This window comes from Polypterus senegalus, chromosome 9, assembly GCF_016835505.1.
Source record: "Polypterus senegalus isolate Bchr_013 chromosome 9, ASM1683550v1, whole genome shotgun sequence".
Lineage (NCBI taxonomy): Eukaryota > Metazoa > Chordata > Cladistia > Polypteriformes > Polypteridae > Polypterus > Polypterus senegalus.
The window spans coordinates 4,531,091-4,558,882 of record NC_053162.1 but is presented as its reverse complement, the minus strand read 5'-3'; the positions used below and the strand labels follow the sequence as shown (position 1 = coordinate 4,558,882).

General features: G+C 42.2%; 1 protein-coding gene across 2 annotated transcripts in view; it reads left to right on the top strand.

The window, feature by feature from the left end:
- Positions 1-27,792, top strand: part of LOC120535077 (collagen alpha-1(XI) chain-like) — a 456,300-nt gene that overhangs the window by 144,799 nt on the left and 283,709 nt on the right. For both annotated transcript variants that reach the window (XM_039762625.1, XM_039762624.1), the window contains exons 3-4: positions 7,975-8,188; positions 10,169-10,331. In XM_039762625.1, the coding sequence (XP_039618559.1) occupies positions 7,975-8,188; positions 10,169-10,331 (377 nt within the window). The remainder of the gene's footprint in view (positions 1-7,974; positions 8,189-10,168; positions 10,332-27,792) is intronic.

Below are 27,792 nucleotides of genomic sequence, written 5' to 3'. Positions count from 1 at the left end.
AGGCCATACCTGGACCCTACAGAGGTTGCACAGGTAGTCCAACTTCTCCAGGATGGCACATCAATACGTGTCATTGCCAGAAGGTTTGCTGTGTCTCCCTGCACAGTCTCAAGGGCATGGAGGAGATTCTAGGAGACAAGCAGTTACTCTAGGAGAGCTGGAGAGGGCCATAGATGGTCCATAACCCATCAGCAGGACCAGTATCTGCTCCTTTGGGCAAGGAGGAACAGGATGAGCACTGCCAGAGCCCTACAAAATGACCTCCAGCAGGCCACTGGTGTGAATGTCTCTGACCAAACAACCAGAAAGACTTCATGAGGGTGACCCAAGGGCCCCATGTCCTCTAATGGGCCCTGAGCTCACTGCCCAGCAGCATGCAGCTCGATTGGCATTCGCCATAGAATACCAGAATTGGCAGATGCACCACTGGTACCCTGTGCTTTTTACAGATGAGAGCAGGTTCACCCTGAGCACGTGACAGAAGTGAAAGGGTCTGGAGAAGCCATGGAGAACATTATGCTGCCTGTAACATCATTCAGCATGAGCAGTTTGGTGGTGGGTTAATGATTGTCTGGGGAGGCATATCCATGGAGGGTCACACAGACCGCTACAGGCTTGACAAAGGCACCTTGACTGCCATTAGGTATCAGGATGAAATCCTTGGACCCATTGTCAGACCCTATGCTGGTACAGTGGCTCCTGGTGCACGACAATTCCTGGCCTCATGTGGTGAGAGTATGCAGGCAGTTCCTGGAGGATGAAGGAATTGATACCATTGACTGGCCACCACACTTTCCTGACCTAAATCCAATAGAACACCTCTGGGACATTATGTTTTGGTCCATCCAATGCCACCAGGTTGCACCTCCGACTGTCCAGGAGCTCAGTGATGCCCTGGTCCAGATCTGGGAGGAGATCCCCCACAACACCATCTGTCATCTCATTAGAAGCATGCACCGATGTTGTCAGGCATATATACAAGAACACAGGGGCCATACAAAGTGCTGCGGACAATTTGGAGTTGCTGCAATTCAATTTGGGCAAAATGGACGAGCCTGCCACATCATTTCTTCACTCTGATTTTTGGGGAGTCTTTGAATTCAGGGCTCTGTAGGTTGATCATTTTCATTTCCATCAAACGATGTGGCATCCTTTCGTTCCTAACACATTACCCAGTCTATATCAGTATAGATATCCAGGAGGATTTCTTTTTCCCATTGAGATCTGATGTGTTTTCAAAGTGTTCCTTTCATTTTTTTGAGCAGTTTATAATGGAGAGATAGAATGCGTAGTTGGATAGAAAGAAGAGGTGACATGTTAAATGGAAATGGAGAAGCCATACATTGTTCTGCATTTCCTTATTTACACAGCTGACATTTCATCAAACACCTGGTTTATTTTTTAATTTTATTTGAAATCGTTTCCCACTCAGCGGCACGGTGGCGTAGTGGGTAGCGCTGCTGCCTCTCAGTTAGTAGACCCAGGTTCGCTTCCCAGAGTTTGCATGTTCTCCCCGTGTCTGCGTGGGTTTCCTCCCACAGTCCAAAGACGTGCAAGTTAGGTGCATTGGCGATTCTAAATTGTCCCGTGTGTGTGTGTGTGTGTGTGTGTGCACCCTGCCTGGGGTTTGTTTCCTGCCTTGGCTCCCGTGACCCTGTAGGATATAGTGGGTTAGATGATGGATTTTCCACTTACTCCCAATACCCTCCTTTGCTCTGCCGCTGCGCCTGCCGCTCCTTTTCCTTGTGTTTTACTCCAAACGTCTTTTGGTCTTTTCTAAAACTGCCGTGTTTTTTTTAACAAAAGACACAAAGCCGTCACCATACAGACAATCCCAGCAAGGATATGGAACACAGGAAATGGAGGAAATGTTTCAGTGTTAATTCTTAAAAATCTTTCTCATGCTGGGGAAGGAATGCATGTAAAGACGCTGAGGCCTGCCTCTTGTAAATGACTTATCAGCTCTGACAGCTGCTTGTGTTTTCAATTTAATGAAGATTCCTGACTTTTCTTGGCTTGGTGGCCAACACCCCTACTGTTTGGGATCATTTAAGGTCTCTGTGAAAGCTGCCCTAATACAGTAAATGTCGTCATTTCTTGCTTTATGTGTGTGTGTGTGTGTGTGCCATGTCGGCCAGTATCACACTACTGTTCTTTGTGTGGATTCCCCAGCTTTTTGATTTTCTGTTATTTTTTTCCACTTTTTTTTTTTTATCTTTCCTGGCCTGTCTCAGGGGTCTCTTGTAAAGAGAAATCCGGAATTCAATTAGAATGAAGATGAGCTCTTTACTCCTTGAGGCCTGCTCAAGTTTACTTACTAAATCCATTCTCATGCTAGCACATCATGAAAGTATGATAGTCATGCATGTAAGGAGGGCAGCTGCTGCCTCGGTGTGCCAATTGTTAGGAGGCACAAGCATCTGCCAGATAAAGAATACACAATGGCTTGGCATCGGCTCCACAGTCAACAGAGAAGTTTAGAAAGCTGGAAAAGCCCATCCCACCCCCAAAATGAATTTTCACCAAACCTGTTTGTATCCCCTAATAAGTTTCAGCTGGAGCAAATCTCAGCCTGCAGTTAAAAAGGCGTGAAATCAGAAAGCAGAACATTCAAACGTCGTCCAGCTGTGACTTGTACACCTACTTTACAAAAGTGGTGCCATCTGTCGACACACCAATGGGAGCGTCAAGGGAAACGGAATCTAAACCAGCTATGGATGGCACAGCAAAGGGCACAATCACACTTGGACATGTACAGTAGGCCTGAACAACATCTGGACATGGGGAGAAGATGCAAACTCCACAGAGCCTGTGATTTGGAGCAGCGATAAGGAAATAATGCTAACAACTACACTGACCACCTGGTGTATACTATCTGTCAAGCTAGCTGTTTATCTGTATCTTTAATATAGCGCCTTTCATATGTATCTCTTTTTTTCAGTGTTTTTCCTATCTGTTACTTACATAGTGCCATCTGTATACACGGAGAACCTGTAAACTCCAGAGGGGCTAAGACCTGAACCTAGGACTTCAGAACTGTAACTTTTATACCTGTCTGTCTTACTGCACTTATTTGTCATCTGTCTTACAGATATATACGTTAGTACTCTTCATATCTGTTTGTCTTGTGTAGAGCACATTGCATAGCCGTCTAATAATATTATATGTGGTCCCTTTCATTTGTAGCACCTTCCATATCTGTTTTATCTGTCTAGTATACATCACATTTCATATCTGACATATAGTGCCTTTATCTGGCTTGTGTATCGTGTCTTTTCATATCAGCCTATCTGTCTAACTTTGTCTGTAGTGCCCTTCGTTTCTATCTTTCTACTAGTGTGGTGCTGAGGTGTCACCCGTGGCATGGCTGCACTTGGGTCCTAATCTGGATCATGAGTTGGTTTGTTGTGTGGTGGGTACGGCAATGCGCTGTATCAGTGTGTGCTCCTGATATCTATCTATCTATATAGTGCCTTTCATATCTATCTATCTATCTATCTATCTATCTATCTATCTATCTATCTATCTATCTATCTATCTATCTATCTATCTATCTATCATATAGTGCCTTTCATATCTATCTATCTATCTATCTATCTATCTATCTATCTATCTATCTATCTATCTATCTATTATATAGTGCCTTTCATATCTATCTATCTATTATATAGTGCCTTTCATATATATCTACCTATATAGTGCCTTTCATATCTATCTACCTATCTATCTATCTATTATATACAATACAATACAATACAGTTTATTTTTGTATAGCCCAAAATCACACAGGAAGTGCCGCAATGGGCTTTAACAGGCCCTGCCTTTTGACAGCCCCCAGCCTTGACTCTCTGAGAAGACAAGGAAAAACTCCCAATAAAACCTTGTAGGGAAAAATGGAAGAAACCTTGGGAAAGGCAGTTCAAAGAGAGACCCCTTTCCAGGTAGGTTGGGCGTGCAGTAGGTGTCAAAAGTAGGGGGTCAATACAATACAATATACACAACAGAACAATTCCTTAAGACAGCATAATAAAAATTTTAGAATTACGGTTTAACAGTAGATGATATGACATAATTAGGTTTGGATATTTTTAGAGTCCTGGAGACCTCATCCATCTAGCTGCATCTCCATTTGGCCATGCCACGGCTGAAACATTGCTCCGATGAAAGGACCCCTCTTTCCCATGATTCCTGTGATCCTCCATCAGGGATGACTTTACCATAGGCAGGCAAACAACTTGGCAGGTGGGCGTGGCACCAATGGCCACATTTGGGTACCGAGAAAAGAAACAGAATAGGTGAGGGTTAGTATTCAAATATAATTATCATGTTACTTATGTTATAGTGCTAATGACTAACAACAGAGATGCAGTATGTACAGTTAATCAGCAGCTCTAGTCAGGATATGCTAAACTGAAGTAGTGAGTCTTCAGCCGGGATTTAAAGGCTGAGACCGAGGGGGCATCTCTTATGGAAGCAGGAAGACCATTCCACAGTTTAGGGGCCCTGTAACTAAAAGCTCGACCTCCCACTGTTATTTTATTAATCCTTGGAATCCTAAGCAGACCGGCATCTTGAGATCTTAATGTGCTCAGGTTTGTAAGTCATGATAAGTTCAGACAAGTAAGCGGACCTTGGCCATTTAATGCTTTATATGTTAAAAGGAGGATTTTGAAATCTGCCCTAAATTTAACTGGGAGCCAGTGTAAAGATTTAAGAACTGGGGTTATGTGTTCATATTTTCTTGTTCTTGTAATAATTCTTGCAGCGGCATTTTGGATTAACTGGAGGCTGTATAGAGAACAGTTTGAACAGCCAGTGAACACCGCATTGCAGTAGTCAATCCTACTAGAGATAAATGCATGAATTAATTTCTCACAATCCTGTTTATTTAGAAAGCGCCTTAATTTCCTAATATTTTTAAGATGGAAAAACAGGTTTTGGACGACTTTGTAATATGCTTTAAATGACATGCTAGAGTCAAAGATAACTCCTAGATTGCGGGCTGATTCAGTAAAATTAATTGGGATTCCAACTGAGTTAAATGACGACAAAATATTGCTGTGATCAGCGTCATTCCCTCCAACAATTAACATCTCTGTTTTATCTGTATTTAAAGACAAGTAGTTCTCATTCATCCATTCCTTTAATTCACTAACACAACTAATTAAAGACAACATCGGAGAAACTTCATTTGATTTAAATGAAAGGTATAACTGGGTGTCATCTGCATACGAGTGAAAATTAACATTATGTTTCCTAATGAGAGATCCCAGTGGAAGCATGTAAAGTGAAAACAGTAAAGGTCCCAGTACTGAGCCCTGGGACACCATATTGAACTTCTGTGTATAATGATGGAGTACTGTCAGCACATTTCTGTACATACTGGAATCGATTTGATAAATAAGAACTGAACCAAGCGAGCACGGGCCTGTAAGCCCAACATCGCTTTCTAGCCTGTGCAGTAAAATAGAATGGTCAATGGTGTCAAACGCTGCACTTAAGTCCAACAACATAATTACAGTGGAATTTCCTTCATCAGAGGATATCAGAATGTCATTTACAACCCGTGTTAGTGCCGTTTCTGTACTATGACCAGTGCGAAAGCCAGACTGGAATTTCTCAAATAAATTGTAATGCGTAAGGTGTGACTGAAGCTGACTGGCGACTACTTTCTCTAGTATTTTAGAGAGAAATGGTAAATTTGAAATAGGCCTATAGTTATTTAGTATGTGTGGGTCTAGGTCTGACTTTTTAAGTAAAGGTTTAATGACTGACACTTTTAGTGCATCAGGTACTGTGCCATGCAATAATGAACTATTGATAATGTTTAGAATTGGTGCTACAAGAACATCCATTGCACTTATTACTAGTTTTGTTGGCACTGGATCTAGGGAACAAGTAGTGGGCTTCATTTTCGAAATTAAAGTTACGACTTCCTGCTCAGTTACAGGATTAAAATTATTAAAGTGCTGAATGCAATGTGAGACAGGGTCTGCTAAGCTAGTATTTGGTTTGTACTGTGATGCTGAGATCTGGGATCTTATATTTTTAATTTTCTCATTGAAGAAGTTCATAAAGTCTGTACTGCTAATATCTGTTGGTATTTTGCACTGTTGATCTGAATTCCCATTTGTTAATTTAGCCACTGCTCTAAAAAGTACCCTAGGATTTTTATTATTGCTATCTATTAATGTAGAATAGTATTCTATTAATACTAGTAATAGTGCCTTTCAAATCTATCTACCTATATAGTGTCTTTCATATCTACCTATCTATCTATCTATCTATCGTGCCTTTCATATCTATCTATCTATCTATCTATCTATCTATCTATCTATGAGCCTTTCATATATATATACTATATATATATATATATATATATGTGTTTTGTATGTCTGTCTGTCTCATTTATAGTGCCTTTCATCTTTCTATTTTAGCCCATTATTTATCTGTCTTTTATATAGAGCCTTTCATATCTATCTGCCTTGTTTCTATTGCCTTTATTATCTGTCTCTCTAGTATATAGCATCATTTATATTTGTCATATAATGCCTTTACTTTCTATTTATCTGTCTGTCTTGTATATAGTGCCTTTCATATCTGACTTATAACACATCTCATTGCTACCCATCTTTCTGTCTGTCTATTGATCATATTGCACCTTCCATGTTTTATCTCTGTACTTTAAATAGCACATTTCTTGTTCTAATCTATGTTTTTTAATCTTCTGTTGGGCCTTGGCTTTAAAGTGTATTTTAATAATTAGGTTCTTAACTCTTTTCGCTTTCCATGTCCAAACTATTCGTCCAGCATTTGCTCTCCCATGCCCAGACCACCTTTGGCTTTTAAATGATCAGCTGGCAGACCCCCACTTTATTTTCCTCTGATGTATCGCTAGCATGTCACCAGGGGACAGTGGGGTACCTGAAGAGGGAGGACAAACTCCACACACCACATGGTGAGCAGCTCCTGAGGTTAGAGGCAGGAGAGCTAACTGCTGTGCCACCCTCAGTCACAACCTATTCCTTTTCACTCTGTTTGGGGCTCGTTTATTTTCGGGGACACGAGAATGTGAGAATGAATTTGTATTTGCAGGCCAAATAGAAAACCACACATCCTGGGGGTCTGTGGGGAATTTAAGATGTCCATTGATTTCCTGTGCTGCTGTCATCTCAGGTGTTTTACTGAAGGATGTGAATTATTAGCCTAGGAGTCAAAGGGCCATTCAAGGAATAGAAGTGTGGAAGCGCTCAGGAGGTGTGGGGCAGAATGACTTCCTAGTGTTTGTCGGAGGCCATTTGAGCCCATGCTGTGCTGTGCCCTGCCATGCCATACCTTCACAGGTCTGTATAACACAAGCCAAGGGCACTGATGCTTTCCAGTTGTGTTGTTGCTTTCTAATAAACTGTGGGCTTCAAATGAAATCTGACAATCGCATTTTTAAATGTCCTCATGGAGAAGCTTTCTTATGTAAATCAAAATGTTTGTGACATCTACCAGATAATGGGTTGTGTTCTATACATTTTGTGCCCACTTTTCCCACATTCTATATTGAGGGAGCAACATTGGGCACAAAGCAGGCACTGACCCTACCTGCCAGAAAAGGTCACCAGTTAACCTATAACTGTGTCTCAGGGATAAGGTAGGAAAAGTCAGAATCCGTGGAGGAAACTCCCACCTGGACATGTGGGTAACATGTATACCTGAAACCTGTCTTCTAGACCTGTTCCATGGTGCCACCATCTTTAATAGGTCAACATATCCCCCCATTTTATTAACAGCTATTCCAGTTCATTTTTATTAGAAGCCAGAGCTTGTTTTGGCAGCATTGAGCACAACAAGAGACAAAGGATCAGGAGAAAAAGTTTTATTATTTTGTAGTTCTACTTTTTCTTCCCAGTAGTATTAAAATGAGATCAGTATGCTTTGGCCTATAGTAAGACTGACAATGGCTTTTTGTTTTTTTTTCTGTAGATTCATCTTTTCCTGAGGACTTCTCCATTTTGACCACTGTGAAGCCAAAGAAGGGCAGTCAGTCATTCCTCCTGTCCATTTACAATGAGCAAGGCATCCAGCAGATTGGCATGGAAATGGGCCGCTCGCCGGTGTTCCTCTATGAGGACCATATGGGTAAACCTGGCCCAGAGGACTACCCGCTCTTCAGGGGCATAAACCTGGCTGATGGGAAGTAAGTGAAACTGAGCCCACCAGGGTTCAAAGTGGGAGTAGAGGAGAATGGAGTGCAGAAAAGCATGGAAGATCCAGTGTGTGACGTGATATAACACACCATTCCGGAACATTCTTCATTTATTCATAATATTCATAAATTATATTTTCAAGGTGGCTCAATCCAGTTCAAGGTGGCAGTAGGCCAGAGTTTTACCAGGTAGCACTGGGCACAAAAAAAATCAGAAAAGCTGATCTCAACCTGTGACTCAGAGTACCCATCAACCTTACATAGCAGTTTACATATCTATCTATCTATCTATCTATCTATCTATCTATCTATCTATCTATCTATCTATCTATCTATCTATCTATCTATCTATCTATCTATCTATCTATCTATCTATTATATAGTGCCTTTCATCTATCTATCTATCTATCTATCTATCTATCTATCTATCTATCTATCTATAAATTATATAGTGCCATTCATCTATCTATCTATCTATCTATCTATCTATCTATCTATCTATAAATTATATAGTGCCTTTCATCTATCTATCTATCTATCTATCTATCTATCTATCTATCTATCTATCTATCTATCTATCTATCTATAAATTATATAGTGCCTTTCATCTATTTATCTATCTATCTATCTATCTATCTATCTATCTATCTATCTATCTATCTATCTATTATATAGTGCCTTTCATCTATCTATCTATCTATCTATCTATCTATCTATCTATCTATCTATCTATCTATCTATCTATCTATCTATCTATCTATCTATCTATTGTTGTATTGTCTATTCCTCTGTCTCTTTGTTTCTGGATATTTCCTGGAAAGACTAACATATGAGTTGCTTTTATTTTGTTGAAAGCTTCTGACGTTTGCTGTGCGTATTTAAACTTTGAGTTTAGTTTGTGTGTTCAGGCTTTGGTATTTTTTCCAATCCTGTGTTTTTCTGGGATGCCTTTTCAGTCCAGACAGGACAGTAGTGCTCCGTGACACTTACTCTCACTCTAAAACTGACTGAATGATGTTTTGGATAATAGTTGGTTAGGAGGGTAAGATAGTGGTTAAAAGTAAATAAATAATATATATATATTATTATCATCTAATGATTGTTCTCCCAGGACTCTGCCCAGGATAAGCAGATTTGAAGAATGGATAGGTCAGTGGCTACTTTATGATTAGCATTGTAACAAATGCTACTGGAATTCAGTGTGCCAAAGGGAATAGACCTGCAGGGGAAGAGTGAAGAAATGATAAATGGAGCAGGCAAGGAGCACAAATACCAGGAGAATGAATTATAAACCCCATCATCAAAGCCATAAACATTAAACAAAAATCAAAGTTAATAAATCATAGCCAGAAACAGTCCTAATGCCAACCCAAAGTATTCTGTTAAATATTCATTTTATCATTTGAAATGCAAAGCTTGGCCTCAGATGAGTGGGCAGTGCCAGTTTTTATTCGTGCAACATGGCGACATGACAGTCATGTGACTGCTGCGTTAAATGGCCAGCAGTTACAAAGCAACAGTAAACAGAATGGCTGTAGCAGTGCAGACGTGGGGGAGTCACCTGCATGAAGTCCCTGATGGCTGTTTGTAAATGAGGGGTCAGCCCATCCAGGTAAATATCAGGTCAAGTTTTAACTGTATGTTATGCTCATGGCAGCCACGGGACGGCCATAATTTGGATTTGACCCGTCGGCATTAGGAAGTGTGGATGAGTATTCACATTAAACTGGGGAAGTGGGCCTGACAATGAATGAACACTTGGCCATTTCACCTATGGTATTAAGATTGTGATCAGTGGGTGTCCTACAGAGCCCCCCAAAAAATAAAAGTTCTGTGTTTTTCTTGTATGCTTTGTGAGGAGTCAGTAACAGTTCCCTAGCAGTATGTTTTTGAGTAAGTAGGGAACACAAAGTTCTCATTGACCTGCCTGTCATTTACACAACAGAAGCAGTGACAGTTTCTCTCCCACAGGTGGCATCGTGTAGCTATCAGTGTTCACAAGAAAACCGTCACCTTGGTGGTAGACTGTAAGAAGAAGATGACAAAGACGCTGGACAGGAGCGCCCACCCGATTATTGACACCAAGGGCATTCTCGTGTTTGGCACCAGAATACTCGATGAAGAAGTTTTTGAGGTAAGCCGTCTTGTTAGCGTCTTCCTTCATCCACCTCCTTGAAGATTTCACTTTTGCGTTTCCCTTCCAGTAAACAGATGGCGCCATCTTTCTGTTGCCCTTTGTACCTCACCGATACCTGACTTTGTCTGTTTTGTGGTTCAAATACTTGACACTGATGGACGGGTTGTGCCGTTATGTTTTGGAATGTCCATGGCTTTGTAAGAGCCGATAACAGAGTGTGGGCTGCTGGACATTTCTGAAGCGATTAGTTGGACCTTTGGACTTGAGTGAGGTAGGACAGTTGTTGGAGTGGAAGGAACGTCTATTGGTGTCATCAAACAGGACTTGAAACGAGCAAAACTGAGGCTGTGGCAGAGGACTTCAGACAAGGTGGAGCACATTGCATAGCCGTCTAATAATATTATATATGGCCCCTTTCATTTGTAGCACCTTCCATATCTGTTTTATCTGTCTAGTATACATCACATTTCATATCTGACATATAGTGCCTTTATCTGGCTTGTGTATCGTGTCTTTTCATATCAGCCTATCTGTCTATCTTTGTCTGTAGTGCCCTTCATTTCTATCTTTCTACTAGTGTGGTGCTGAGGTGTCACCCGTGGCATGGCTGCACTTGGGTCCTAATCTGGATCATGAGTTGGTTTGTTGTGTGGTGGGTGCGGCAATGCGCTGTATCAGTGTGTGCTCCTGATATCTATCTATCTATATAGTGACTTTCATATCTATCTATCTATCTATCTATCTATCTATTATATAGTGCCTTTCACATCTATCTATCTATCTATCTGTCTATCTATCTATGTATCTATCTATTATATAGTGCCTTTCATATCTATCTATCTATCTATCTATTATATAGTGCCTTTCACATCTATCTATCTATCTGTCTATCTATCTATCTATTATATAGTGCCTTTCATATCTATCTATCTATCTATCTATCATATAGTGCCTTTCATATCTATCTATCTATCTATCTATCTATCTATCTATCTATCTATCTATCTATCTATCTATCTATCTATCTATCTATCTATCGGGGTCTTTCCAGCCCTGTTAGGTTAACAAGAGTATCCGCTGTTCCTCCATAACATAACCACCTTAAACTGGACAGTCTTGTAGAAGCACATGGCTTTCTTTACTTATCTAGGACAGAGGTTCCCCTTACAATTCCTGATCCCGTTTCTCATTTCTTCTGTCCTTATATTCTTGATAATTTTAGAAGGATTGTGTCCTTTGGTGTCTTCTAGTAATCCATTCTTTTACAAGTGCGGCTGCGGACTTTCCAGATGCTGAGAGACAACAGTGTCTTCTGCTGTAACTCTGTTGTTGTGGTTGAAATTTAACATCTTATCAAAGAATGAAACATCCTCTAACAGGACAATTCAGTAATCAGGCAGGAGGAGAGCTGTTTGTTGTGTTTTCATGTCAAGTCAAGTTGAGTAGTATAAACTGGTACAGCGCGTTGCCGCACCCACTACATGACAAAACAACTAAGTATCCGTGTTGGCAACCCCCCCAGGCAGACATGCGGTCCAGTACCCCCCTCCGGAAATGACCCTTTATCTGCCGCTGCCAGGTGTTACATGGGCGACCCCTTGGCCTGGTCCAGCCACTCGGGTCCCCAACAATGAGGATCCTACAAGCCAGATCACCCGGCCATAGTGCCGTAACTGACGCTCCCTGACAATGCAGGTCATGTGCCTCATTCGGGACCCTGTGAGCAACACACAGTCACACCACTGGTACCCAAGGATTTTCAGTAGCAAAGGAATCCAGTCTTCATCTCAGGTCACTGGATGACGTCCATGTCTCGCAAACAGAGGGCACCAGGACTCTAAAGACTTGGACCTTCATCCTTTCTCAGATATCGTGAATGCCACACACCCATTTTCCAGCGACCTCATGCTCTCCCAATCCGTCTACTGACCTCATAGGAAGAGTCACCAGAGTCACATGAATGTCACTGAGGTCGACACTCTCTCCGCAAATAGACCCACTGCTGATGGCCGTGCCCAAGAGGTCATTAATGGCCTGGATTTTGGTTTTTATCAGAGCCCTCACAAGCTCTGACACTCAGACTCCTCACTCAGTCTCTCGAGCGCCCCGATCAGAGCCTCCATTGACTCCACGAAGATCACAGCATTGTCAGCAAAGTCCAGATCAGTGAATCTCTCTTGACCAACAGACGCCCCTCAGCCGCTGGACCCCACGACCTTGCCCAACACCCAGTCCTTGCCAGCACTGGACAGAGTAGGAGCAGAACAATATGTTTTAATGACTCCTCTGCAAAATGCCTTGTAGGTAGCATTCTTCAAAAGCAGTCCGTTACAGCCTGGTCAGAGAATCAAAGCATGGAGGTTCATTTTATAGATTCAAGATTCTTTATTTGTCACATGCATAATTATACAGGGCAGCACGCAGTGAAATGCATCATCCATCCATCCATTATCCAACCTGCCATATCCTAACACCGGATCACGGGGGTCTGCTGGAGCCAATCCCAGCCAGCACAGGGCGCAAGGCAGGAAACAAACCCCAGGCAGGGCGCCAGCCAACCGCAGGGCGCACACACACACACACACACTAAGGACAATTTAGGACTACCAATGTACCAAACCGGCATGTCTTTGGACTGTGGGAGGAAACCCACGCAGACACGGGGAGAACATGCAAACTCCACGCAGGGAGGACCCGGGAAGTGAACCCACCTTACTGTGAGGCAGCAGCGCTGCCCACTGCGCCACCGTGCCACCCTAAACAGACAAATGAACTGACAAATAAAGGTCATTTATTGAGTCGTATAGATCCATTCATGTGTTGCACTTCTTGTCTTTCCGTTTGCTCGGACGACCCCCTGATGGTTCCTTCGTGGTCCCATTTTTTTCCTGACAGATGTGCCTTCATGTTATTTGAACCTCCGTCTGACCTCTTTTGCTGGTTTCTACACCTACTTGAGCAGAGAATTGCTGTTATGCTATTAGAGGTTTAAAAAAAAACATTGTTTCGCTTGGAAGATTTCAGATAATATCTGGCATAATTGGCCCAGCCCGAAGTGTACACGTGGCGCTCTCCCGGGGCCGATGACAACACGTCAAGCTGGCTTTTATCAAGTGTGCACAGCCAGTGAGCAATTCCCTTGGATTAGAGTGCGGCGGCTCATGAAAGGTCAGGGAAATTAGACGTTTAATTAAGTGTAACAGGAGAGCCGGGATGCAGAGTGTTAGCGTTCTTTAAAACATCGAAGTACATGAGACGTGCAGAAAGAGTACAAGCAGACTCGGCTGAGTCAGGAGCTCAGTGGACGGCGGCCAACACTTGACAAATCAAATGGAGACAAAAATGGAGGCGGCTTCCATTGCAGGCACTGATAGAAAGAAAAGACATGTGGCCATTGGGACGCGCCTTTGCTTTGCTTTGTGAGTCCCCACGTGAAATGCTGCCCTTTGCGCACACGTAACTGGATATGGCAGGCACCTTGTGAAATGAGATCAAAACGAGGCAATTTGTAAAAGCAGTGGATCACGACTGTACGGCGTCCATAGACGTGGCATAGAGGAGCACAATGGAGGAACGCGAGTCTAATATAAGCTGAAACTCGGTCTGGGCAGTTAGAGAAGCAGTAAAGCTACCCTGGTATAAAGTCTGCCAAGATGGTGGCGCCATTTGTCCACAAGGATGAAATTCACATTAATGTGTAAAGAGTTAATGGAAGAGGGTTCGCTTCCCGGGTCCTCCCTGCGTGGAGTTTGCATGTCCTCCCCGTGTGTTTCCTCCCACAGTCCAAAGAAATGCAGGTTTGGTGAAATGGCGGTCCTCAACTGTACCTAGTGTGTGTGTGTGTGTGTGCCCTGCGGTGGGCTGGCACCCTGCCCGGGGTTTGTTCCTGCCTTGCACGCTGTGCTGGCTGGGATTGGCTCCAGCAGACCCCCGTGACCCTGTAGTTAGAATATAGCAGATTGGATACTGGATGGATGGATAGTAATTATAATAATAATTCTTTACATTTATATAGTGCGTGGCATGGTGGGTAGCGCTGCTGCCTCGCAGTAAGGAGACCCGGGTTCTCTTCCCATGTCCTCCCTGCGTGGAGTTTGCATGTCCTCCCCGTGTGTTTCCTCCCACAGTCCAAAGACATGCCAGTTTGGTGAATTGGTGGTCCTAAATTGTCCCTAGTGTGTGTGTGTGTGCCCTGCGGTGGGCTGGCACCCTGCCTTGTGCCCTGTGCTGGCTGGTATTGGCTCCAGCAGACCCACGTGACCCTGTAGTTAGAATATAATAGGTTGGATAATGGATGGATGGATAGTAATTACATTTATATAGTGCGTGGCATGGTGGGTAGCGCTGCTCCCTTGCAGTTAGGAGACCTGGGTTCACTTCCCGGTCCTCCCTGCGTGGAGTTTGCATGTTCTCCCCGTGTCTGCGTGGGTTTCCTCCCACAGTCCAAAGACATGCAGGTTTGGTGAAATGGCGGTCCTCAAGTGTACCTAGTATGTGTGTATGTGTGCCCTGCAGTGGGATGGCACCCTGCCCGGGGTTTGTTTCCTGCCTTGCGCCCTGTGCTGGCTGGGATTGGCTCCAGCAGACCACCGTGACCCTGTAGTTAGAATATAGCAGATTGGATACTGGATGGATGGATAGTAATTATAATAATAATAATTCTTTACATTTATATAGTGCGTGGCATGGTGGGTAGCGCTGCTGCCTCGCATTAAGGAGACCTGGGTTCGTTTCCCGGGTCCTCCCTGCGTGGAGTTTGCATGTCCTCCCCGTGTGTTTCCTCCCACAGTCCAAAGACATGCCGGTTTGGTACATTGGTAGTCCTAAATTGCCCCATGGTGTGTGTGTGCCCTGCGGTGGGCTGGCACCCTGCCCGGGGTTTGTTCCTGCCTTGCACGCTGTGCTGGCTGGGATTGGCTCCAGCAGACCCCCGTGACCCTGTAGTTAGAATATAGCAGATTGGATAATGGATGGATGGATAGTAATTATAATAATAATAATTCTTTACATTTATATAGTGCGTGGCATGGTGGGTAGCGCTGCTGCCTCGCATTAAGGAGACCTGGGTTCGTTTCCCGGGTCCTCCCTGCGTGGAGTTTGCTTGTTCTCCCCGTGTCTGCGTGGGTTTCCTCCCACAGTCCAAAGACATGCAGGTTTGGTGAATTGGCGGTCCTAAATTGTCCCTGGTCAGTGCTTGGTGTGCCCTGCAGTGGGCTGGCACCCTGCCCGGGATTTGTTCCTGCTTTGTGCCCTGTGCTGGCTGGGATTGGCTCCAGCAGACCCCCCACCCCGAGTTCCGGGCAGAATCCTAATTCTCCTCTTTTAAGTCAGTTAGGTAACTGATGTTCTACACTATTTGAAATTGGAAAAAATCAAATTCTCACTTAGAGGATCTGTGCAGAACTTTTTCAAAACCCGGCAGGATCAGATCAATAACTCTTTAGAATAAGCTTTTAGAGCACAGAGGAAGCAGATTCTCTCTCCATTTCTTTTTCTTCTCCATTTATCTTTATTCACTTATTAATTTATCTATTGACTTATTTTTATTGGCTTTACATTTTATTTTGCTGGCCATGCTCTCTTTCTTAGGGGTGAGGGTTGATTGGTTTTCTATCTGTTTGTATGGAATGTTGTGTGATTAAAATAAAATCATCCATCCTGCTATATCCTTACTACAGTGTCAAGGGGGTCTGCTGGAGCCAATCCCAGCCACCGCAGGGCACAAGGCAGAAAACAAACCCTGGGCAGGGTGCCAGCCCACCACAGGGCACACACGAGACAATTTAGGATCACCAATCCACCAAACCGGCATGTCTTTGGACTGTTTGAGGAAACCCACGCAGACACGGGGAGAACATGCAAACTCCACGCAGGGAGGACCTGGGAAGTGAACCTGGGTCCCCTAACTGCAAGGCAGCAGCGCTACCCACTACGCCACCATGCCACCCACAATAAAATCAATTAAATTAAAAAAAACATAATAATACGATTTGTAAAGAGTTTGATAAATGGTGACTACAAAGGAGATGGCAGAAGGATGACAAAGTGGATATGAGCAGAGACTATTCTGTCTATCAACCTCATATTAGTAACAAAGAGCTAATCTGTCTAACAACAATGACATGTACTGTATGTCTAAAGCACAGATGCAACATAAAGTGCTTCACAAAATGTCAAAGTAGTAGTTACTTAAAAGGAAAAAACAAAATAAGATTAGGGAAGAATAATAATTAATGCATAACAAACAAAATCTGCAACCTTGATCCACGTAACAACTGTCTGCGGCAGATAGAGGGTCATTCCTGGAGGGTGGGACTGGACTGCGTCTCTGCCTGGGGGTTTGCCAACTGGGATCCCGAGCTGTCATGTCATGTGGTGTCTGCAGTGACGCGCTGTGCCAGTGCAGGCTGCCCAACCTGACGTGACCTGAAAAAGAAAATCAGTGTGGGCTCACATAACACAGATACAGTATATAATTAATTCAGATAGATAGATACATACATAGATATGAAAGGTAATAAATGATAGATAGATGTGAAAGGCACTATATAATAGATCACAGGTGTTGATCTCCGGGCCTGGAGGGCCGCAGTGGGTGCAGGTTTTCTTTCTAACCATTTTCTTAATCAGTTTCCAGTTTTCACTGTTAATTAAGTTCTTTTCCTTTTATATATTGTGGCAGTAGGGGGCGCTAGTGCTCCCTTGAACCCTGAGGTACAACTCCAGACACCAGGTAAAAGTCCAAGACCTTTTATTATTTTTAAGCACAGTGCACCAAGCACCTTCCACACTACTCATATATCAAACCACAAACTGCAATAAACCAAATATTCTCTCTCCTCGCCCAGACACTTTGCTCCTCTCCCACCCAGCACAGCTCCGTGTCTGGACTGAGGCATCGTCCTTTTATAGCCCCTGACCCGGAGGTGTTCCTGTCCCATCAGTCCACAGTTCCTTATTCCTTCCGGGTCAGGGCAATCAGTCCTTTACTTCAACCCGGGAGCACGTCGTTCCTTCCCGTCACATGACCGTGACGTACTCCTGGGTCATATGGCACAAAAGAGCCCATAAGCCCCCCCACAGTGACTCCTGGTGGCCCTCAAGGTATCCAGCAGGGCTGTGAATAAACACTACAGAGTCCATAAGGCCCTGCTGGACCTCGGGGCACGGCATGGGAAGCCGGCAGTCCTCCACTATATATATATATATATATATATATATATATATATATATATATATATATATATATATATATATATATATATATATAAAATATATATATATATATATATATATATATATATATATATATAATGTGTATATATATATATATATATATATATGTATATATTAGCAAAATACCCGCTCTTCACAGCGGCGAAGTACTGCCTTAAAATTTCTATTAAGAAGAAAATTAAACCTCTTTAAACTGAGTGAGAATCTACCAATAATTATTTGTTAAGGATCTCTTTGTATACCACATTGTGAGTTCGGCCCTCCGGTTGTAATATGACCAAACTGTGCGCTGAGCTTACTCTGAGCATGTAACGTACAGTCGGCCATGTGAACAGTAATCTTGTGTCAAATCTCACAGCTTGGATTGCTGCGGTCACAATCGGTTTGAGTTTCATGGTTTGTTTAAATGACGACAGTATTTGTAGGACTTGTGGTGTTGAAGTGACATTTGGCATCTGTCAAGTGTTGTAAGTATACAACCAGTTTCATTGATAACTTCACATCCAGCTTTTGAGAGTTTAAACATTCATAAACATCAAAGTGTCCACTACTGAAATCGTCACCTGTCAGTCTAAGATGTTTAAGAGGCATTGGCGGTTGTCAAAGGTGTAAAATATTTGGGCATTTCGGTACACTTGAAAGCGACAACCGAACAATTCAGCGGCAGCCATCAACTCACATGCAGATCCATAGGTGAAGGGCTTAAGCATTTGACTCTTCTAGTGCTCCTGTGTAGTCTAATTATCTCCTGTACGTCATCAGTCCACACCTTGAACCTGTCCAGTCATTCAATACATAAGACACAATGGATATCAAGAGTGAGCCTGATATGGCCGTGCAATATGTAACAAAGAGAATGGAAAAGGCAGGTGCCATCGCCGGGCATGGAAACCACTCGGTAAGTGACAGTTCTTTGATCGATGGTGATCACCTCGATAGACATGTTAATGGGGGTACGGTTGGAATGATAAAGGAAATGGTTACCTGAACAATGTAAAGTAAGTCTAAAATACCTACACAATAACTATAATCATAATAAATGAACAATAAAACAGCGGAGAAGCCGTGGATTAAATAAAAATGCTGTAGTTATCAGCAGGGAGACGTGAATCCCGTGGCAAAGCAAGGAAGGGAATGTAGAGACCGGAGCGACGGACGGCCTTATATAGGCAGGCAGCCAACAACGTGGGAGGCATTGAGATGGGGGACCCAACGCCGACTTACACAGCGACCGAGCTGCAGGCTATGGATGTATATATGTACGTAAGTAGGATTCAGTTAGCGTTGGGAACCCGCGTACCAAATTTCTTGAAGATGGGCCCATAAGTAAAAAAGACCGTTGAAAAGTTCAATATGGCGGCCAACAGTGGCATCAAACCACCGAAATAAGTACGTACATCGGTTTTGGTTAGCGCAGGAAAGCCGCCTACCAAATTTCGTGAAGATGGGGCCATAAATAAGAAAGTTCAACATGGCGGATGTTAATTTTTTGTAAGTAAGCTGTAAGGAATGAGCCTGACAAATTTCAGCCTTCTACCTACACGGGAAGTTGGAGAATTAGTGACGAGTTAGTGAGGGCTTTGCCTTTTATTAGTACAGATATATATATATACACACACACACACACACACATCTCTGCGCACGCCTCCGCGGGCACAGCCCCTTAATCACATACCGCAGGAAGCCAATGAGGCAATCAAGAACGACTGTACCCACACATGCTGGTGTGACTCGCTCCACTACCTCATTAACTCCCCGCAGTCATGCAGTCGTGCCCACGGAGAACAGTGCGGTTATACGGATTTAAAACCTGGGCTTCATATGGGAAGCCGTGGACCCGCTATACTCCAGACATGTGGCGGTAGTCCTGCCAGCCGGGAGTCACAACAGTCCACACATCACAAGACCAAAGCTTGGACCAGGCTGTTGTGCTGCATACTCCTTCAGATGTGGTCTCATATTGTATACAGTGAGTCTTAAAGACAGTTGCAGCGTGGCCATTGGAGGAGCGCTCGTCCATGATCTTCACCCTAAGGTCGCATACCGACTTGGCAGCTGTTGGCAGTAGTGAGCCACGCTGAACAGAGATGGAAGCTGGAATAACAGGGTGGTCTTGTCTTTGCCAGGTTGTTCTGAAAATGATGCTGCTTTATCTAGACTGCAATTTCAATGTCAATGCCAATTTATTTATAGAGCACATTTAAAACAGCATCAGTAACACTGGTCTACAAAAAAATATGTTTTGTTTGATACTGGAAACTTCAGACCAGCTCTCTTAAGTTTTTTACACCGATTTCATATATGAAATCAGAATAATGCTAGCACGTCAGGTTTGTGAGATACACATCATTGCCGTTTTGACACTTTTGAATATCAATATAATATATCAACACGATATCTGGAGTTTGGACTCTGTCCCACCAAAATTGTTTGAATGTGTTTATTCTGAAAACAAACCAGAAGACGTTAAAACATATTTATGTCAGTTTACCTCAATATAAAAGTGAGGTCAGCGTGCTCCAAAATGTTGGAGGCACTCGCTTTTGCACTTTTACTGCACGTCTGTCTCCCTTTGCACGAACCAACAGTAGTCTTTTTTCTCTTTCTTCATCCTGTAAAGCACTTTCAGCTAAATCTTGTGTATGAAAATGTGCGACAGAAATAAATGTTGTTATTCTACACTGCTGAAGGGCTACAACCTAAACCTAAATTCAGTCAGTCAGTCAATCAGTCAGTCAGTCAGTCAATCAGTCAGTCAGTCAGTCAGTCAATCAGTCAGTCAGTCAGTCAATCAGTCAGTCAGTCAGTCAGTCAATCAGTCAGTCAGTCAATCAGTCAGTCAGTCAGTCATTATCCAACCCGCTATATCCTAACACAGGTTCATGGGGGTCTGCTGTAGCCAATCCCAGCCAACGCAAGTCCCAAAAGAGTTTAGAAACCTCACAGTTTAAAAACCAGCAACACTTCCAAAACTTAACAGGCAGCCAGTGTAAAGAAGCATATATTAGAGAAACAGAATCAAACTTTTTAGTTTCAAACAAAATAATGAGCAGCAGCATTCTGAACCAACTACAACCTACGTATCAGGGAATTGCTGATCCCGCAGTAATCAAGTCAAGAAAAGATAAAAGCAGGTGTAACTTTCTCAAGATCCCTAGGAGATAAAAAAAAATAAAAAGATTTGACCTTTGCTACAATAAAAAAAATCTACTCTTGACTACAGAGAGGTTACTGTCAAAAATAGATAGATAGATAGACATGAAAGGCACTATATAGATAGATAGATAGATAGATAGATAGATAGATAGACATGAAAGGCACTATATAGATAGATAGATAGATAGATGTGAAAGGCACTATATAATAGATAGATAGATAGATAGATATGAAAGGCACTATATAGATAGATAGATATGAAAGACACTATATAGATAGATAGATAGATAGACAGATATGAAAGGCACTATATGATATATATGATAATATATAATACATGGATAGATAGATAGATATGAAAGGCACTATATGATATATATGATACTATATAATAGATAGATAGATAGATACTTTATTAATCCCAAGGTGAAATTCCCATAATCCAGCAGCAGCATACTGATAAATGACAATATTAAATATCAGAGTGATAACAATGCAGGTGTAACAGACAATAACTTTGTATAATGTTAATGTTTACTCCCCCGGGTGGAATAGAAGAGTCGCATAGTTTGGGGTCTCCTCAGTCTGTCACTGAAGCTGCTCCTCTGTCTGGAGATGATCCTGTTCAGTGGATGCAGTGGATTCTCCATGATTGACAGGAGTCTGCTCAGCGCCCGTCGCTCTGCCACGGATGTCAAACTGTCCAGCTCCGTGTCTACAATAGAGCCTGCCTTCCTCACCAGTTTGTCCAGGCGTGAGGCGTCCCTCAACTTTATGCTGCCTCCCCAGCACATCACCGTGTAGCAGAGGGCGCTCACCACAACCATCTGATAGAACATCTGCAGGATCTTATTGCAGATGTTGAAGGATGCCAACCTTCTAATGAAGTATAGTCAGCTCTGACCTCTCTTACACAGATCATCAGTATTGGTTTAGTTTATCAACCAGCTGCACTCCCAGATATTTATAGGTATGCACCCTCTGCACACAGTCACCTCTGATGATCACAGGGTCCATGAGGGGCCTGGTCCTCCTAAAATCCACCACCAGCTCCTTGGTTTTGCTGGTGTTCAGGTGTAAGTGGTTTGAGTCGCACCATTTAATCAAAGTCCTTGATTACGTTCCTATACTCCTCCTCCTGCCCACTCCTGATGCAGCCCACCATAGCAGTGTCGTCAGTGAACTTTTACACGTGGCAGGACTCTGAGTTGTATTGGAAGTCTGATGTATGTTGGCTGAACAGGACTGGAGGAAGTCCAGTCCCCTGCGGCACTCCTGTGCTGCTGACCACAATGTCAGACCTGCAGTTCCCGAGACGCACATACTGAGGTCTGTCTGTAAGATAGTCCACAATCTATGACACCAGGTGTGAATCTACTCCCATCTCTGTCAGCTTGTCCCTAAGGAGCAGAGGTTGGATGGTGTTGAAGGCGCTAGATAATACCAAGATTATGGACTTGAGGTTTGCAAAAGTCAGCGAAAGAGCCGAGAAGTTCAAGACCAATTTGAACTTTGGCTGAAGGACCAGCTATCAGCACTTCCATTTTATTTTGGTTGAGATCGAGAATATTGTCAGCCATCCAGGATCTTAGGTCAGAAAGACAGTTGTGCAGCAGATTAATTGCAGAGTTACACACAGGAATATAAACCTGTGTATCATCAGTGTAACAGTGAAAAGAAATATTATATATCCTGAAAATAGCTCCTATAGAAAATTAAGATATATAGAAAATTAAACAGGACCTAAAACTGATCTGTGAGGAACACCATATTTAACACTAGAATCCCTAAAGCCTATGAAAAAAGTCGTAATCCTGGGCCACCTTATATTTCCTTCGCACCTCCTCATCAGCGTCTTTTGTTTTGCACTTGTGTCGATCAGCACAAGCAGCCTGCTCTCCCAACAGCTCAAGTCAGACAATAAGTTCTCCCCGCTCAAGACTGTTTATCTGGGTGTGAGGTACCTGGAGATGTACAGGGTGAATAAGATATTGTTATTTGGAATCCATACTGTACATTTCATGTGTTTTCCATGTCTACAACGATCTTGGTAAATATAGAATGATAGGAAATGTGAGACAACATATAACTTAAACAGATTTTTTTTTCATGTTTTATTAAAAATGAATGTGTGAAGACTGAAGGCCAAATATCAAAGAAACACTTTCATAAAAGGTACAGCAAAACAAGCGTGCCTTTATTCAAGAATATAACCGAAGAAAAAAGAAATTATTCAATTCATGTGCTACTGTCGTTATGTAAAAACCGAAGTCCATTTATCAATTGCATGGGTGAGTTAGAGGTAAGAACGACTGCCTCGTCGATCCCTGGTTTCGATCCTGGGTCTCCCCTGCATATCCTGTTTTAAGTAGCGAGCTTCTATTATTATTACTATTATATGATAAAAGCATACATTTGATTTGAGTCTGTAACACCCGTACTTGTAAAAGTTAGTGTTTTTTTTTTTAATTCAGATTTATTCTTTCAGTCACATTCACGTGGTACAACGAACAAGTGATGCCACCCAACGCACAAGGGAATCATACAGTCTTGGAAGTCTGTCTGCCTATGATCATCCCCTTCATTGGCCTTCTCGCTGGGCAGTGGTCTTCTGTCCAACCCTGCCAGGGTGCCATTGCATCCATTCATCCTTCAATGTTGGTGTGGCATGACCATCTTCTGGCTGAGACAGTGAATGTCCTGTCTCTGACCACTCGTTATTCTGGCCCAGCAAAGGATCAGGGTCTGTTCAGTCCATCCCGGCCATCCATCACAATATTTCCTTCATAAAAGTATTTTCAGTCTCCATCCCGGCTTTATATTTCACACTTTATGAGCAGACTGGCACACTCCAGTGGTTGTATAGCTTGAGCAACCCAATAAACAGACATCCATAGAAAAAGGGATTTATAGCACTTTTAGGAGACTTTGAGGTCGGAATGATCCTACATATGACTGGCTGACTCCACAGCAATTTGCTGCCACGCTCATCATACTTGGCTGACAACACGGCAATTTACTGTCACCACTCAAAGTCTGGATGACACCTCGCTCTTTAGAGTCACCACAGTTAGATGTTGCTGATTCTGAGATGTTTTCTGACCAGTGTTACAGTTGCCCTCAAAGTCTTTTGGATCCAATGGAAAACCACCAGTTTGGCACAATAACAGACTCTACTGGGGTTTGGCATACTTGGGCGTCTGTGGTTTCACTCAGCGTTTTAGAGGCTCATTAAATACATACTTGTGTTTACAGTGAAACCTTCACGTTGGATGTTTTTATGAAGAGTCTGATATGAAATACATCAGCAGCAGCAATGAGAGAAGCAGGTGTGGTGGACTTGAGGCCGCCATCCACAATATTCTGCTCGGATGATGAAAGGAAAACGAATTGTCCTGTAAAGGGCAAAAACGTCAGTAGATACCATGAAGAGATTGAACATGCGTTTAGTGGATAAGGAATATCAATCAGACCATTCGTGCAACCTGAGTTCACCTGCTGGCCATTTGGCGGCTACTACACTTGGTAGCTTAAAAACTATGGTTGGGTACAAGGCGGGCATCTGATCTAAGTGAGACCAAGAAAATGTTTATGGCAGAAGGATGGCACTAGGGCCAAGTGCAGAACTCTGGGTCTGTCTGAGGGGTCCGTAAAATAAAAAGGGAATGCTGGAGCCAAATTTACTGTATGTAAGAAATAATAAAATATTATCTATCTATCTATCTATCTATCTATCTATCTATCTATCTATCTATCTATCTATCTATCTATCTATCTATCTATCTATCTATCGTGCATTGCATATCTAGTTTTTACATACTAGGTTTCATATATATACATTTGTATAATGCCTTACATCATTACATATCTATGTATTATATACTGCTTTTTCTATCTATTTTATGGTGCCTTTCTTATTTAGCCATCATATAAGGTGATAGTAAGGTTAGTGGTGGCTCTGTGGCTAAGGATATGCAGTGGTATCTGGAAGGTTGCTGGTTCAAATCCCATTACTAACTAGTAGGGATCCTTGAGAAAGTCTGTTAACCCTTAAAATTGCTTCAGGGGTGATAAACAATGGCTGACCCTGTGCTCTGACCCCCCCAAAGGTCATGCAAAAAGACAATTTCCCCTTGGGAATTAACAAATTATATCAAAAAATATTTATATATGCTGCCTTTGACATCTGTCAATCTCTCTTTACTGTATAGTGTGTTTGATATCTATGTCAGTACCTTTTCTTATATATAAATGTCTACGTGTGGAAGAGTTTGTGTGTGTCTGTCCAGCCCGGAAGTGAGAGGTGGAGTTGGAGTAAGAGCTCCGCCTCCAAGGAAACAGAAAACTCGTTTAGCCGCTAATAACACAAGTGAGGCCAGCATGTCAGAAAAACAAAACCTCCAAAGAAAGACAAAGTCGCTTAGCCGCTAATACACAAGCAAGGTAAGCAAACTGGCAAAACGGTATCTCTTTTACTTTACCTCCTGCCACTAATGCATGTCGGCAAAACGAATCCTCCTAGGAGAGAGACGCCCAGAGTAGTTCCTTTTAATTACCTGACATCTCTACATTTCAATTCTTTTTCTAATGATTTATATTGTTTCTGGAACCCCAAGCTTTATACAGAACGGGCTTACACAGCTAGTTAATCTAGAAATATACAGATTAAGTACTGTCTCTCATATCTAGCTGGACTAGTGCCCCTTTCTCTGTCTTTCTATCAATTACATAGGCTCTTTTCTATTATATAGCACCTTTCATTCCTATCTTTTATATTGTACCTTTCTGTCTATGCATTATATGTTGTCTTTTCTACTTTTACACAGTATTTTTCATATCTTAGTTTTGAATAGTGCCTTTCATATCTGTATTTTCTATAGTGCATTTCCTAGTTATCTTTCTGTGTATTATATGGTGATTTTTCTATCTATCTATCTATCTATCTATCTATCTATCTATCTATCTATCTATCTATCTATCTATCTATCTATCTATCTATCTATCCATCTATTATATAGTGCCTTTCATATCTATCTATCTATCTATCTATCTATCTATCTATCTATCTATCTATCTATCTATCTATCTATAAAGGTCTCACTTTAGGATATAATCTGCATAACATACAAAAAGTGAAAATACTAACAGTAGTGCCATGTTAAACGTTTTTTTTTTAACATTCTACTTTAGAAAAATTCATTTGCATTCACAGAAGAATGAATGTTTTTGATAAGGAGATTCTCTACAAGTGAAATCACCAGGGTTTCACATGTAGGCTGCATGAATACACTGGTCAGATGTGTCGTGTGTATGTAATATCATCCAGAATCGTCTCTGTGTTTCAAATGTTCCCTACTAAATTTGTTTACCTCTTATTTTCTTTACTTTTTGCTTTCATTGCGACCTTAGTAGACTCTTTTGGGCCACTTCAGGTTTGCTCCTGATCCCCTCACATGCACACTGCAGTTGGACCCTCCTTGTTCACAGACCTTCAAGGCCGATTAGTAACATTACTAGCAGAGAGACCCTAGGCGTACGTGCACACACACACACACACGCACACACATACAGTGCCCCTTATGGAGTTGATCAGGTGTCACTTCACTTTGACGCCATGTGTTTGATAGGGCAGACAAGAGGGAAATGAAAGGAGATGTATGTGAAGCCCTCTATCTTATGATCTGTGGCCATAGGACTGAAGTCCTGAGCAGTCTTGGCTCACACCACTAATGCCAGTGGATGTCATTCTCATTTCAAATGAGAAGCTGAAGAGAACCGGAGTGTTGAATACGGGATTGAGACGGGCAGAGTGGCCTCCACTTGGCTGGAAGATTGAAGTGTTGGATGCCCAAACAATAAGGGGCCTGACATATCTGATAGTGACATCACTTTATATATATATATATATATATATATATATATATAGAATCATTTCATATTGTGCATGACCAAAAAAGCCAATCTAAAATATAACCATAACAAAAATGAATGGAAAGAAATGTTTAAAAGAAAGCCGGGTAGAGCCAAGTGACTCTGTCAGCAGCTGGCTGGGAGCTGGAGGTGAAACAGCTGCCTCCAGAATGCCATTTTGTTCTTTGTTTATTAAACAATTAAAAAAGAAATGATTCATCGTTTCTTAGAAAGACAAGAGAAAATTTGAGCTGGCAGATGGAGCTAAGTTATGGTTTAGTTAGGATGTAATATGAATAACAAAATGGAGTCAACGTTTAACAATAGGGTGATGTTAAACAATGAGCAGTGTGGGTGAGGAGGGGCTTTCCAGTGCACTATACAGGAATTAGGAAAAAAACTGAATTCAGCACAAGTATGGAAACACTGCACAGTTTATACGAGAATAAAGTGAGTGTGATTTCTCATTTTATTGTATGATATAATTCTAGTTGGCGGCATTTTGAATTGGATTACATTAATGTAATAAATATCTGATCACCAAAAAGAAATGCACACTAACAGGATGTAAGTCCACATTCTAACTGTCCAATCTGTAGGCAAACAATGACAGACAGTTTTATTTTGTTCTTTATTTCACCTTATACAATTTCTCATATTAGGAATTTGTTAGTTTTTGCATACCCCTTGGGGTCTGAGCGCAGGGTACAGCGAGCGTCCCTGGAGCAATTGAAGGTTAAGGGCCTTCAGAGAGTAGGATTTCCTTTTGGCAGAGACGAGGATTTGAACTGGCAATCTTCGGGACACCAGCGCAGATCCTTAGCCTCAGAGCCACCACTCCACCCTGTTTAGTTGAAATTAAACACGTCTCAAAATAGAAAATGGCATCCCTTCCCATCCTGCCTTGCACCTGATGCACCCCACTCTCAATGCCTTGGAATATGCAGATTCAGAAAAGATGGCACTGCATAGTTTGAATCCAGGAATGAAACTACATTTGTAAAAACAATCAATCACATAGCAAACACATTGATCGAAAAATTCAGAATACAGTGGAACCCCGGGTCACGAACGCCTCGGACCACGTACAAATCGGGTTACGACAAAAAAGTTTGCCCAACTTTTGTATCTGTTCACGACCACACGCTCGGGTGAC